General features: G+C 39.5%; 1 protein-coding gene across 8 annotated transcripts in view; it reads right to left on the bottom strand.

Moving 5' to 3' along the window:
• myo18ab (myosin XVIIIA b) overlaps positions 1–16,065 on the bottom strand; it is a 128,332-nt gene that overhangs the window by 60,559 nt on the left and 51,708 nt on the right. For all 8 annotated transcript variants that reach the window (XM_080888696.1, XM_080888700.1, XM_080888699.1 and 5 more), the window contains 9 exons: positions 10,367–10,537; positions 10,097–10,187; positions 9,634–9,826; positions 8,842–8,928; positions 5,398–5,539; positions 5,128–5,287; positions 4,034–4,220; positions 3,152–3,356; positions 2,773–2,882 (listed from right to left, as the gene is read on the bottom strand). In XM_080888696.1, the coding sequence (XP_080744822.1) occupies positions 2,773–2,882; positions 3,152–3,356; positions 4,034–4,220; positions 5,128–5,287; positions 5,398–5,539; positions 8,842–8,928; positions 9,634–9,826; positions 10,097–10,187; positions 10,367–10,537 (1,346 nt within the window). The remainder of the gene's footprint in view (positions 1–2,772; positions 2,883–3,151; positions 3,357–4,033; positions 4,221–5,127; positions 5,288–5,397; positions 5,540–8,841; positions 8,929–9,633; positions 9,827–10,096; positions 10,188–10,366; positions 10,538–16,065) is intronic.

Raw genomic sequence — 16,065 nt, 5'->3', positions numbered from 1 at the left:
AGCTTTGCTTGTTCCATATTCAGTTTTTCAGCAAAACGTGTTTGAGTCCATAAGAAGAGATTCATTCTTATATCTGGAGGAATAAATATATTTCAATAAATATTAACGTTAGCCCGCGACTTTGTTCTAGTTTTGAATTTTGGCCCACTGTGTATTTCAGTTTGACACCCCTGATCTAGATGTTCACTGTTAAACTGTATATGTACCTTCTTGAGCAGGGGACCTTGCTGGCGTTGCAAGATTTCAATCCATTACAGCATGGTGTGTTACCAACAAGGTTCTTGGTCACTGTGTTCCCAGCTGCCTTAGATCACTAACAAGCTCCAAGCTTTGGACTGATCTACCACCTTTCTCATGATCATCCCCACCCCATGAGATACAATAATCATCCCTCCTCTATCTGGAAAGATGTCCATTTTAGATTTCTTCCATTTACAAATAAAATAGTTGGAGTTCTGTATTGCTGCATTAAAATAAAACTGCAATAAAAATTAGATACTGTTCTTGTTTTTCTCCTCTGTTTTTTTGGTAAGGCAACAGCAAGGGCTCAACATCTAGTAACTGTTTCCCCCACTGTAAGAGCCTTTGAGGGAATCTATTCTGAGAACTCTTGGAAAAACTACCTTTATTTCATGCACATATCTGTTTTGTGAAATTCCCGAACAATTGCAAGACAAGATTAATGTAATTACAGGACTTTTGCAGTAATTAAGGAAGAAGCGTTCCTCTTAAAGAAGGGTTTTAGGTCCTCGGTATTTTTGCGATTTCTTCACTGAACACCTCAGTAACTCTTCTTTTCAACCATTCTGTTGTTAATTTACTCATCAGACTAAAACTTCAGATCTCAGATCATCATGATTATGTTTTGGAGTTGATGAATTAAAATTTGTTCAAAAACCAAAAATGCTCAAATTTAGTCTCAGAACATTTTCCCTGATGTGAAGTGGAACTAGACACAGTGGTCTTTTGGAAACGTAGGCTTTTCAATTGCATACGGTCCCTTTATTGCAACAGTCTTGAATTTGATTTGAAGTGTTGTATAAAAAAGTACAAAAATTTGCAAATTCCTAGTTTATTCAGATCCTGTGTGTAAGCGTGACTTTGAACAATCACATTGCATTTTATAATGCAGGAAAACTTAATTTCAACCCACAAAATTAAGCTGCCATGAAAAACAATATTGTTATTAATATTGTAGCTTCAGTTTTCAGCTTTTTTGGAAGCATCCTTTTTTTTTTTTGGCTGCCTCTTGTGTTTCACAAGAAGCTGACAGACAGATATATCTATCAGGCAGGTATGAAACTGGGATCTGATTGTAAAAGATGTTTCATACCAGGCATTCTAGACCATGGAACCTCTCAAAGGAGGAAAACAATAGTAACAAACTTTAGAGAGAATTAAGCTTCTCAGGGATGATGCATTAAATTTCTCCCCTGCTGTTTGCCTGTTTGGTCTGAAAAGCTCTTGGCAGGCGTACCATATGGACACTGACAACATGGCTACATCATGCTGTCTTAAGAGGAGCAGACAGTACTGGGCTATAGCAGGAGAAAAATGGGGGCTTTTGTTTGGCAGAGACAAACCGTCCGACAGACTCAGCAAACCAAACCCTCTCTCTCTTGCTTTCTCCCTCTGTGAAAAAAAAAATTGTATTATCGTCCAATTAAATCTGGCTAAAGTAATCTATCTCACACCAACACCTTCCATCCATCTTCCTTTTCAAATAAAGAGACCTGCGTAGCATTAGTACTCTTTGAGTGGGATATCCTCTCTAAGCTCATCTTCAAGAAACTTTGAGCCTCCTCACTGCCAGTGTAGTATAGAGCAGTGTAAAGGAGCACGAGATTTTACACATCTGTCCTTGTTTAAGTTTTTTTTTTCTTTTTACAAAACAAAACAAAATGTTGATTCTTAGAAAACAGATTCTGCACCTTTTGAGACAAGACATGAGGTACAGAGGATCTTAATGTAGATATGTTTTCTCACAGTATCGTCGTAAGACTAATCAGACCTTAGTGCAAAAATGCTATATACTCGCTAAATAAATGTAGGGAAGACATTAATCATATGCCCGGGGATGTTCCTAAACTGTTCTGCCACCTATACAAAAGAAATTGAAAGATAACGAGACAAAAAAGACACAAGGGAATGGATGGGAAGACAGAGAGAAGAGGAAACAAAGAACTGTTCCCACCATCAGTAATTATTCAGTACAGTGGCTGAATGCTGCCATCCCCCACAATTATAATTAATTATACACAAGAGCGGGAGAGCCAGGACAGCGGTAAGAGAAGAGGAAGAATAAATGGATTGTGTTCACAGACTCAAGTGTGGAGGGCAAAGAGGGAAACACCGCATGTCCAGACTTCATCCTTTCTACACTGTACGTGATTTTGTGGTGTGAAAAAAAGACAAAAGATATCCCCATGAGTAAGTATTTCACTTACAGGCAAAAGACTCACAAGAACATAAATGATCAATCTGAAAGTAACATTTCCTGTTATTTATCCCACATTTACACCACATCACTTTAACAGTGGATTTCAGGTACTCTTAAATAACCTTACATCTCCCACAATCCTGAGCAAATTTTACAAAACAATTTCCCCTTGTGAATGATTTATTCTGATTAAACCAAGGCAAATGATTACATTGTATCTTAATATACGAACAGCTAAGGATGTTGACAAGAGAGCACTTTTCGTTATATCAGCAGTCACAGTCCAACTACTCACAGCAGAACTGCAAGTATCATGCTAACTCTGCACTCACCCTCTTCTCATCTGTGACAATGTAGTGGTGGCCATACTTCTTGGTTAGATGAGGTGCCAGAACATCAAAGCGCCTTCGAAACTCAGAGAAAACCATGTGGTCAGGATAACCTAGAGGCAGAGAGGCAGAACAGAGAAGAGAGCACACAAACTCAGAACACCAAAGTTAAAGTAGCATCTGCAGCTGGTGGAAAGGCTAGAACTTTATCAACAGCCAACAGACAGACAATAGTATGAATGTCTATGGGACAGTCTTACATTGGGGTACTTTAACCCCTAACCCCAGATCAAATTAAACTGAAATGTGGTTCTGTCATCAGCATAACAGTGACTGGAAAGAGTGTTGAAATTACATACATATAACACTGCAAAGTAGTTACCTTGCCTGTGGATGCGCAGAGCATCTAGCAGCTTGGATCCTCGGAGCTGAGCTCTCAGGAGGCTCACGTCCAGAGTCATAAGACCTGAGTCAGGGCTCTCTCCATGAGCCATACGGTAATCACCTCCTCCTACTGCCTCTACTTTGGGCAGTAGGCAATGGACGAAGTGAACCTTAGAACGCCGCACCATGTCAATCAGAGCATCCTAAAAATAAAGAGATTATATCAGATATCAGTTTCCAGTTCTAAGACTTCATGCAACAACAAGCTATGAAAATAGTAGAGAGTTAAGCGTCACTGCCTTAACAAGTATTACAAAAGCAACAGAAGGGGGGACTGTTGTCCTACTGGGAGAACTTCAATGTTCATGTTCATAGACAGCGAGACCTGGAGGGGAATGATTGTGAGGAACGGCCTCCCGGATCTGAACCAGAGCCGTGTTTTGTTGTTGGACTTCTGTGCAAACCACAGTTTGTCCATAATGAACACCATGTTCAAACATAAGAGTGTCCATAAGTGCACTTGGCATCAGTACACCCTAGGCCGGAGGTCGAGGATAGATTTTATAATTGTTTCACCAGAGATGCGGCCACATGTTTTGGACAATTGGCTAAAAAGAGGGGCTGAGCTGTCAACTAATCACCAGGTGGTGAGTTGGGTCAGGTGGTGGGAACTGCATGACCTTAATGTGCATATATAGTGAGGGTGCGCTGGGAACGCCTGGCAGAGGCCCCGGTCCACAAGATCTTCAATGCACACCTATGGCAGAGGTGCCATAGGTGTGCAGCTCCATTGCCAAAGCAGCTGCACTGAGCTGCAGCCACAAGGTGGTTGGTGCCTGTTGTGTTTTCGTACCTTTTAACCACACTCTCATCCACTTACCACTTGGAGTTTCACTTGGATACACAGACTCTTCTTCTTGACAGCAGCCACACCTGTAGTGAAGGTTTTCCTCATACTAGTGGCTCGCCGCAGGGCAAGCTGGGAGCTGCCCTCCAGACCGGCGATGGAGCCCGACAACACGGTGGCTCCACTGGCCCGGCCCATGAACAGCGCGCTGATGTTCTTCCTGCAGTGGCAGAAAGATGATAGGGTTTGTACAAATCCACATCACTAGCATCCAAGAATTCACAAGACAGTATAAAGAAATCAATCTGATAGCATTAGTGCCATATTATAGTTTTGAGAGCCATATGTTGACAGGCTCCTTGCTGCACTCTTTGGTTCACTCTGTTGCCTCATGGTGTCAAACACTCACCTTATGACTGCTAAAGGTCTGAAACAGATTTTGAAAAGCTGCTAAGTTAGATATTGTCCCTGCAATTTTTGTCTTTTTAGAGCAAATTAATTGCTTTAGCTAGACTATACTTAAGTAGAGTGTGTATTCCCTTTTGCAAGACAGTAAGGCAAATGTTCCCAAGACTTTATAGACAAAGAGCCATTGATTTCATAACCTACAGTACAAAATATATTGACTTCATTCATGGTTGAACTGTGGATTGTAGCAGTAAGATCATACTGGAAACATTTGATTAAACTCTACATTCTTCCCCTTGTCAAGCATATTATGTTTTTTTGAGTGACTGAAACCATAAAATTTACAGACAGACTGAAATGAGTGCATATGAACTAAAGACAAGAGAACACAGAGCCCCCAGAGGTGGAAAGGCAGGCCTAACATGACAGAAACTGAGATAAATCCAGGCAATGCAAGAATAAATTGGGCATTTCTTTCACAAGTTCACATGCAGTGTACTGTAATGTACATTTATATGTTCTCTATATCGGACAAATGTAATTCTATTAGTACAGGACATAGTTTTATTTTCTTCTTACGTAACCAGTTAATTCAAATCCACTACTAGCAACTCCATCAGGGCACGTGCAGCTTAAAAACAACAGCGGTGATGACCAATCACTTCATACATTGTTCTATTAAACTGGATGATGTTCATGTATAGACAGAGGCATCATACTTCTGGGAGTCCTGCAGCAGGGTTGCAGCATTCTGGGCAGCAGGGTTGTGCTTGGCATGGTTCAACCAGCCTTGGGTGTTATACTCCACCCAATTGGTCCCATGGCTGTGGCCCAGCAGGAAGAGGTGGGGCTTCTCTCCTCGCAGAAGTAGATTAGCTCCTGCAACAGAATGGAAATATTCTGCCATGGTGTATCAGTGTTGTCTATTTGTTTCTTCAGAAAGCCTCGACTGATTGCGTTAAGGGACAGCTACGTGTTTGAGTGTTCACCTTTGTTTTCTCCCTGTGCAGAGCCATAGTAGCTGAAGAGTCTCTCCAGCATGGTTTCCTCTGAACCTCCTGGCTGAACAGCCTCCTCCTCCATGAGCCACAGAAGGCCTCGAGCTTCATCTGTCCTGGCTAGAGTACGAACCTGTGATGAACAAAGGCAGGCGAAAATGTCTTTTTTATTTGGACAGATCAAGGAAAGACAATATAGAAGTCGTTATCTGTCACTTTCATCAGAGGACAGTGACTGGGTACTAAGCAGCCAAATACCTGACAAGAGATGTTTGTGTTTTGCTTTCTTTTTTCAAAAACAAAATAAAGAAAGTAAAAACATTTTTTATTTTTGCTCTCAAGATTAAAGGTTGCTTTGGAGCTGTGGAGTTGACTGTCAGCACCATCATCTGATGTCACTATATAAACATGGAGGCCTTGGGTAGCATGGATTGGACCAATTTCTGTTACTCCTTCAAACCTTAGAGACAGTGAATTTCCACATGGCAAATCTCCACCTACAGTAAGCTGCTGTTGCTCTAGACAAATTTGTCCTTAAGGTTTGTTCAGCATTTTTCATAAAGACTCAATCAAGGGCATTCTAATGTCCTCCCAAACCTTCAAAGCTGAACACTACAGTACTGATTTAAACTAAAGTGCAAGGATTGGCCCTTTCATTTAATTTTCTACTTTTAAGAAGATTTCCTCCCATCTTTTAAAAATTGTCAGTCACACAAATCAGACTTGAGTGAGCTTTCCAACTGTGCACTGAAAATCATACAGCTCATATATTTAAGTTAGAAGCAAGCAAATAAAACGAATTCTGTGCAAATGCAGAATAAGCCTTCCACAAGCATTTCTGAATGCCTGTCATTCTACTTAGAAATCAATGTTCAATTAATGCTAGTAAATTAGCACCCAAAATCTAACAATATAAAAAGAAAACAGTGCAGCACAAAAGCTTGAGTGATTACTTGGATATAGGCTTTCACAACCTTAACAGCTGATTATAAAACTACTCCTCTTGTCAGTACAAAGTTTAAATCCTGCACTGTTTTGTTAAATTGTTGAATTTGTGGACCTAGCAGAGATGAGGCTTTCTACATAAAAATATGAAACCTGTGCAGACAGGCCGCTTATAATGAAAATACAAAGTTAGCTGACTCTTAAAGGCTTTCCAAATCAAAGAAGAGGCTTAGGATTGTGCTGCTGAAAACACATTATCTGCTAAAGTGTCATTCGAATCACTTACAGAGATTAAAAAGAGTTTGCTGTAATTTGAACAGAGATCACAAGCTAGATGCAAATGCACCACCTGTATTGTTTAATCAAAATTGAGTCACAGTGTGTTTCCATGTCTACTGTTCTTCTGGGTGTCATTAGTAATGCAGCTATTAACTAAAGCTAAAGGTATTGGACAGACTCATATTTGTGTAACACGATGCGGTGCTACCTCAAAAAGATCAACAACATTATTTTAATTCCTCTTCAGATAAATTGAAATAATTTGTTGGTCACTACTTGACATCACACACAAACACAGACACAAAATTATTATGATTCCACTCAAAAGGACAGTGGCAGTGTGGTGTAGTTCCATTGATGGCCTGGTGGAGCACAAGCTGTGTGGTTCAAGCTCACCGAAAGTCTTCTGTAGTTGCTTAAAATCCTTCAAGCTGGTTATGATTAGGAAAAAAGGTACCAGATTATGCACATATGCATCTCGCTGCATATGAGGGCTGTTAGCCACACAGTGGTGAGAATGCCTTTGCAGACCCATGACCTTTGCCAAAACGCCTACGATGGACATGTGGGAACCTGAAATGTGCCACAGAGCAGTGGAAGATGGAACAAAAAAGGCACCAGAGGCAGAGGACCTTGGTGTTTATGTTGGTGTAATATCTGTACCACCTGATTGTTCAGGATTGGAAACAAGATAAAAGTTTGATCTACAGAGGCCTTGTGACGCTAACACCTTCAGTCTACAGATTCCTTGCCTTGAAAGACCAGGGCAGCTTGACAGAGTGATTTTGTTTGTGGTTGAGCACTGTATTATCTGAGGATGTGTGTACATAATGTGTAAGTCCATCATAAAGAGGATCAGTTGCAGAAACTTCTAAAATCTTTAGTGATTGTAGGTCAGAACATCCAATGTCAATCTAGTCCTAAGAGTTCATTTGAATTCAGTTGAACCATTAGAAACTGACCTCAGATTCACACATGCCAGCAAAAAGGAATCCATTCTGTAGTCTTTGCTGCTAAAGCACCACACTCGCTTTGAAGCTGACACCTGTTTCCTTAATGTTCCAGGTACAGGTTGCCTGGGTAACCATCTAATTTATTTACTACCTAGTCATATGTCAAACAACAGGATCCTGCTCGCGCACTGATAACTGCGTCAACCACTTGCCTGGAGAAACGTATCTCGAGTGGTTATTTTGTTATTTTTCCTGTAGTCACAGAATGTCATTTACGTTGTGTGGCCTCTGGTTGCTGTGAACTGCTTCCAATATGGATGCAGCTTAAAGCATTTCAGCTAATATTTGGGGGATTTGATTGTCTCTAGGTGTCTTGAAAACTAGAACGATCAACAGTTTGGCATGAAAAACAACGTTGCTGATGGTATCAAATGTCAGTTATTATGGTTAACAGACATTTGCTACTCTTACATAATTACAGGTTTGTTGTTCTACTCTCACTTCAAATAAAAATACACACCATTATATAAATCATCTAATACATTCAACACAGTCCAACACAAAAGGAAGCTGGAATCTAGTACTTGTCTCCATCAAGACTGCAGGACCATCTACACAGACCAAATGCTGCAAATACTTGTACTGCTAACAACACAGACTTTTAGTAAAAAGGGAACCAACGAGTGGAGAGAAAAGGAGACTCTTTCAAGCTTCAAAGAGAAAACACATCACAAATTTGATTCTAATCAATAGTGCTGATCTCAGACAAAATCCTAAAGGAAATGAAAGAAACAGCAAGAAAATATGGAACCAACCATCACAACAAGTTGACAAGCATTTAGGCTAAGCATGCTTTGAAAACTCTTTTATGTTACATCTAATTTCAGTCTCAAGAAGAGTAGGGGGAGTTTTCTGTCCCAGATCTCAGGTCCTCTGGCTTCAGCACATATTGATGCCTGCTTTGCTAGATTGGCCATGGACCTAGAACTATTTGCATTTGCCAGCAGTGATGAAAAGAGCTATTTGCTGGCTCAGTGGTACTCTGGGGTGCTCATTTGGCTACAGCTTCATTTGCATTAATGTCTCCCTGAATAATGACTGAAATTCAGGCCCAGATAAACTGCCCTTGAATCTGGACCTAAATACCTCAATGCTCCACTGAACATAAACACAACTTTAATCTGTGCTGTTAACACAGCATATTTCTCACAACTGATTCCAGGTGAAAGCAAAGCAGAGTGTAGTGGGGGTTGCTTACCAGAGCTTGGGTTGAGGCTTGATCAATAACTGCTACAGACAGTGAGGTGTTGGACTCTATGTCATCTAAAGCAAGTTCTATGTTTTCCTAGATGCAGGAGGGGACAGAAACTCAGGTTAGTAACCTACAAGACATGTACCAGCAGAAGATGAGCTCATAAAAAATAAAAAAAGGAAAATCAAGTGCAGCTGTTCATCTCAATCTTGAAATCAGCAGTTACTAAAGCTATAGATTGGGTTGAGTACATAAAAAGTTTTGGAAATTTCTTAAACTGGACATTTGATTGTTGGGGGTTTTCTCTGCATTATTGTAGGGTCTTTGGTCTGTGCAAGCTTACCTGGAGGAAACCCACACAAGCACAGGGCGAGGCTGTAAACTACACATAGAAATGCTTTTACTGACACCACCAATTTCTCAACATTTGAGTTTTTGTGTATTTATTCAAGTTTTGAAGCTCAATTACTCGTAGAAACCACAGATCTTGATGTGAACCACTTGCATTGGAACTACAGTAGAAGTAGAAATTTTCTAAACCCCGAGTATCCTGTGGATTATCTGGAGTACTGAGGTCAAATTCTTTACTGCTGTGGAGCACCAATGAACTGATCTCCAGTGCATCTAAAATCCTAAAAATCTTAATTAGTTGAGAATTATCGGTACAGGCAGACGCCAGAAAAAATAGACATCTGTGTTTGACTACATGTAATTATTAAGTCGTCCTTAAAATCAGTGCATGAAATATGTATATGTTCTGTCCCTCCCAAGTGTTAAGCTCTCTTGTTCCAGCTGCACCTCCTTGTATCTCTCCAATTCCTTGACAAAGGTCCGTTCATGAAACAGAGTCTGTAGCCTCTCCTGGGTGTAGTTGTGACAGAGCTCTTCAAAAGTGGCTCCCCTCTGCTGATGAGCCAGCCGAGGGTTCTGGAAACCCGGAGTGTCAACGATCAGCAGAGAACACAGAGAGTGCTGACTAGACTTCAGGGCCCTGAGGGACACAGATGCATCAGCAGGCTTTAGTGAAGAAGCTTTGACTAATCAAGCAGTCTGCAGCTTCCCAGTGTCAAAATTATATTTATATACCAATTCATTCTTACAATATTTGAAGGTGAATGTTTTAAATATTTTACAAAAAAAATCTAAAGTGCAGCGCTTATCTGGCAAGATGAATTCATGAATGATCTAGCTATTTTATATAAGTCCAAATTGAATATGAATATTGTAGTACTAGAATTTGAGGTAAATGCTGACAGCTAACCTGTTAATAAGGGAGATGACAAGTGTGAAAAGCTCAGAGTAAAGTCCTGATGCCATGGCCTCCAAACACTCCAGAGCTGTGACTTTAGGGCCTGAGAGACAGATGAGATGCACGTTTTATGTTTTTTTCATGAGACTCAGTTTTTAAACAGCAGCTGAAAACAAGCAAAATGTGGTCTGCATCTAAGAAAAAATGATCATATCAACAATGGGAACCCTTTTAGCAATAATTCAACATAAATGGAAATTCCAACGTTTGCAGTATTTTTACCTAAGCCATCACCATGGCTAGCCTCATCTGGTGGTCCTCTGAATGAGGTAGAATGCTGCAGTCCTTTGGCCTGATGCTTAAAAATAGATGAAGATAGCTCCTCCAAGGTGCAGCCCAACAGGTAGGCCGCTTTCTGAGCCCATTCATGACGAGCAAACTGCCGACGTCCCACTACAAGTAAAGCATGAATGAGTTCAAATTCTAAAACAAAGAGCTAGAAGAAGAAAGGCAACGAAGATAACATGTACAGTAAAAATGAAGAGCAAGTGTAAGTATACAATTACTGTAGATCAAAACTACTATTTCTACCGTCTGTTGCAAATTTAGGCAAGATTTCATTTCTGTGACACTCCAGTATCCAAATCCAGTACAACTATCAGCTCTGCTGAGGTTCAGTACAGCTGACAAGACCTCAGACTGTAACTGTTAAAATACAAATTCAATTTCAACGATGGTCCTGGCCTTCTACCTGGTAAACACTTCGCTTGGCACCTCTATTTAACCAAAAGAGATGTTCTCTGCCTTTGACAGGAGTTGTCCCAGATGTGAAAAAACAATGCTGAAAAGTGCAAAAACTGTCAGTTGAAATGAAACGACAACTGAGCTTGAGATTCTGCAGTAATGGAACATTTAGCGCTTCTCTAACAGAGTAACGCAGTCATATCAGCATCTATGATTTAGAGGAGTTCCCTAAAAGGAAATGAATGTTGACTTGATTCTTATACTTGAGTGGGATATCTCTTATATCAAGATTTAACTGCATAATGATAATTCATCTCCTGAAAGTGGCAGAGTGAATGAGAAATTTTCCAGACCCCAACTACTGCCATCAACAAAGGCAACTTTTGTGATGGACTCACTAGAAGGACTAAAAAGTATCTATTCTCTTAATGAAAGATGTCATGAGGTGTACAGTACAGTCTAGTACTGATTTACTGTATAATATCACTTTACCCCATCCAAAACACGACAGCAGACTCCTGAAGAATGTATTATTATAATACCACAACTATACTGTATTATATGCTGTCAACGGCATAGACAAAGAGAGAAAGGCAGCATTTCTTTGTGCAATGTGTAATGCTGAATTAATGCTGAACACTGGTGGCTCTAAAAGTCAACTGGTGAATATCTTGCAGTTGACGTGATGTAAATTATTTTTACTAAAATACTTAAAGTCAGTACAGAATAGTTTCATGTTGACACTTTGCAGCACATACACTGACAGTAAAAATTAGAGACACTTAAATATTTTAATGTCAATAAATGAAATCAATGTTTTAAAAATCTTTAAAATATTTAAGTAGGATCCAGTTATGATCCCACCTTAAACACCAAGAGTCCTCTGCTGTGTGGGTTTTAGCACATCATGTTTGTGTTCTGTCCCCACGACTCCAAACATAAATATGGAAATCTCTACTGTGAGAAACGGAAAAGCTGTGTGAGGCTGGTGTGTTCTTAGATATGTGATGGAGATGACAGCTAATCATGTTTAATCCTAACTCTCAATCTGTTTTTGCACAATTATCTGCAAGAGGAGAGCATCTCCACTTGGTCGGAACCTCAATCAAAGCCAGTGTGTTAGAATAAACCAAAGAATCATGACAACACCAGCGACATACAGCCAATCAAAGCGACACAGAACCAGAGAACCCAACAGGGTCCAGGTTAATCTGGGAAATACAAGGTCTGTGGTAGAGAGCTAAAACACAAACAAGAGATTTGAAAATGTACAAGTTTTACTTTGTTTGTTTCAGAATTGTAGTAGTGTGACAGAAGTCGAATGAGGTGACAGGGGAGGTATGAGAGAGGGCGGTTTAAAGAAACAGTGAAGTTCTGATTTTCATCTTAGAGAAAAGGAAAAGGCGATGCAAGGAGATGGGAGAGCCGTAATGAAGAAAACACAAAAAACACAAGAGAGAAAGAGGAGGAGCAGAAACAATAAAAATGCTAATGGCTGAAGAGAATGATAAAGGCATACAGACAGAAAACAAACAGGAGAGGCTCTGACATAAGGTTTTTTAGGTTAAAAAAAAGGGTCAACAAGTCGTGTGTTGTTTTTTTCCCATTACCTTCATCTCCATCTGTGTTTGATATGGCGCAGCATGCAAACATGCAAGTAAAAAGAGAGGGGGGGGGGGGGGGGGGGGGGGGTGTTAGAGATAATTAATAGTTTAAGGATTCATCACATCATCACAGACACAGGAAAACATGAACATTAGCATTCAACAACACTGACAACACATCATTATGCTTTGGAACAGCTGGCTGAGAAATGTGACTGATAGCACCCCAAACCCCTGTTTCACACCAGTGGAGAGGAAATGATACTCAGGACTAAAAGAAAACGGTCCAAGCATAAAGAATGTCCTTCAAGTAAAGTCACTGTCAGTGCAGACTATTGACGTTAAAAATTATTCAAGTCACAAAAGACTTTCTATACTATGACTGATGTCACTTTGCAGCATCCGGTCCCGTACCAGCAGACTGAGAGACAGCTTTTTCCACCAGGCCATCAGACTGCTGAACACGTCATAGACACCTCAGCTTCACTACTGGAACTTCAACATTATGCACTCCACACTGTATATAAATGCCACTTGTTTTGCACATATTCAACTCTGTATATTTTATATATTTTATTATTATTATTATTATTATTATTTTATTTTATTTTTTTACTATTTAATTTGTAAAAATGTGTACACACACACACACACACACACACACACACACACACACACACACACACACACACACACACACACACACACGTAGGAAAATATTTAGTATACACATCCAGAAATGCATACACTATTATATATTGTACATATATTTATTAGTTTCAGGTTGGCCATTCTTGTATTTTGCTCGTTTGTGTTGTTGTGTTTGCACATCTCTGTTGCTTGTGGGGCTCGCACACAAGAATTTCACTCGCATGTGCTGTGCCAGTGTGCCTGCACATGTGATGTGACAATAAAAGTGATTTGATTTGATTTGATTTGATTTGAAGTAAGTGTGCATTTCAGCAAAAACATGTAAAAAGATGACTTTTACTGTCCCCAGTTTTATGTTGGAGCATCCATCGCCACCTGACATTGAACCCATACGACCCAAAAAACAGAAGGAAACACTTCACACAGCCACCACATTGAGATTGCTGCAATGAGGAGAAAAATCAATAAATACGTGCAAGGGTAATCACTTCCAGTTATGGAGACACAATTTTGCAAATAAATTAAAGTTGGCACTTAAATTGGTAGTGATTGTAAAGTAGTCACATCCAAATATAAAATAAATGTATTCTGTTGCGCTCCATCTTATTTTCTGTGCAGGTATGCTTTCTTTTTCAGACGGCACAATTTTAAAGTTAAGGGACCTTCTACTTATATACAGTAAAACCTCAAATATATGACTAGTGATTAAACTAAAACTCAACTTCAAAAACTGTTTGGATGTCATACATAAAAACAGAACACAATGTAGGATTTGATCAACATACCTGGACTTCTAAAAGTTCTAGGGGAATTAACTGTGGACTGCTGAAACATTTTGGAAAAAGCCACATTAAACGGCATCTAATGGAAAAAATCTGCATTCCCTTTTGCCTCTGTAGTCAGCGTGCCTCTGACTGAGAGCAGTACATTCATATGTCAAACATGACACCTAGTGGCTGGTGGTAGAAAGTAAATTTGACTTAAAAACAATTTTTCTCCCACTTCTGCAAGAAGAATTCACATTTGATGCCTTACAGTTGATTGTAATTTGAACAGAGACATGCTGGCATTAAGTAATCAGGTCAGTGCAGTGCAGAGAAGCTGGGAAAATCAATAAATCAGTTGTTGGGAAACTTGCATATAAGTATAAAACCAAATGCAGGATATGCACATCTTCATTTCAAGTCGTCCTTACAATCTAAAACAACTAAAATTACATACGTAGGAGGATCATGTTAAAGGGACAAGTCAAATATGGCATATAGATTTTAGACTGCCCATTTGGTACAAATTCATTTTAGACTTTTTGCCAGTTTGTTGTTAACATATTGTCATCCATGGCCTCCTTTTTCCATATACCTTTTCCCTATTAAGCAGGATGACATTGCAAGTTTCAGGTCTTACTTTATTTGGAGTGGATCAGTGCTCACTCTAGTGGCAGCAGGGTAAGCGGGATATTTCAACCAAATTTCTCCCAAGCAAAACTTTCCAGTTCACTTTACACAAGTTCTGGGTCTACCCTGCTGTCTCCTACCAGTTCGGTGTGCCCAACAAACCTTCAAAGGTTGGTGGCCAATAGGCTTACTAAGAAGATGCCCAAACTGCCTCAACTAGTGACTTTCGGCACAGACCAGTGGGCATAGCTAGAGTTCATCAGGACCTTTGACTGAGAGGCGAGGAAGACCGTGATGTGATCCATGCAAACTTCCCACTTTCCAGTCTTTCTAAAGCGCTTGGAGTTCCAAAGGAAATTCCAAATGAAACCCAACTATGAGAAGTAAAACAAATGTAAAGGAAAATATGCATTTTATTCAGCAGTACGGACACGATGACACTTCAGTTTTTTGTTGTTGTTTGTTTGTTTGTTGTGCAAAACAGGCCGTAATTTTGTTGTGACCATGTAACTAATCATGGCGATGTAAGGAGTCGCGCGTAAAACGATGGATTTTGCGCATATCAGTTTCTTTTGAAAATGATTATACAAGACATTGCATTTTAATAATCCAGACTAAAATGTGAAATAGAATGAAATTCTTTGTGGATTATCTAAGACAGAACAAAGCTCAAGCTGCTTGTGGAACGCATATGCACACTTTCACACTTTCACTGCTGATTTAGTGTGGGATCCCCTTACCGAACTCTCTCCCGTGAAAATGGAGCAGTGAAAACGGTATTTAACACTTTATGTATTTACACGCTTTTTTTATTGACACACAAACAAACACAGACGTTTCTACAGACCATTAACTTCTTTTGAAAAGTCGACTGTTTACTCTTACTGTAAATTTTATTCTTTATTCTGACTGAGAATAAAGTTTTTGCGTATATAGGAAGATCAGCACAGACTGGCTTTTGTTTTCATTAAGGGTTTCGACAAAACCTAAAACCTCAGTCAGAGCTGGCCATGACAGAGATGGCTATCACATCGGTGGTTAACTTCTTCTGCATCTGCTTCTGCTCACATAAAAGAGGGCATTTAATGCATCATGTCATTCTTTTTCTGCAGAAATAATCCTTATGAATGGCAGCTACCAGGACAGGCTGCAGAAAATCATAAATGTTGGGATTTACCTCAAAGAACAGTAAAAAGGTGTTTTTACACTTCCAGTTTATTGTTTTCTCACTGAGTTTTGTCACAGATCTTTGTTAAATTTGTCTCACAGGAGATGATGACACCTCTCATATGCACGTGTCTTTCATGCTTGTAACGGGAGCTGCACAAGCCAGAACATTAATAAAGGGTTTAATTAAATAAATCTTATAAAGGGCTACAGTTGTCTTACTTTAGAGGAATAAATATGAAAGAATTTGGGCATCAACACAACCTCAGACGCCGTCTCTGTTCAGATTTATAATTGTTTTGCGTTACAAAACAGAAATGTGGGTGTTTTGTTATGATTCCACTGAACATGGTTATCATATATATGACAACATATATATACAGTGTATATATATGTTGTCATATATATTGTGTATATTATA

Source organism: Rhamphochromis sp. 'chilingali' (assembly GCF_963969265.1).
Source record: "Rhamphochromis sp. 'chilingali' genome assembly, chromosome: 8".
In the NCBI taxonomy this organism is placed as follows: Eukaryota; Metazoa; Chordata; class Actinopteri; order Cichliformes; family Cichlidae; genus Rhamphochromis; species Rhamphochromis sp. 'chilingali'.
Note: the sequence above shows the minus strand (reverse complement) of the source record. Positions and strands in the feature narration are given on the sequence as shown.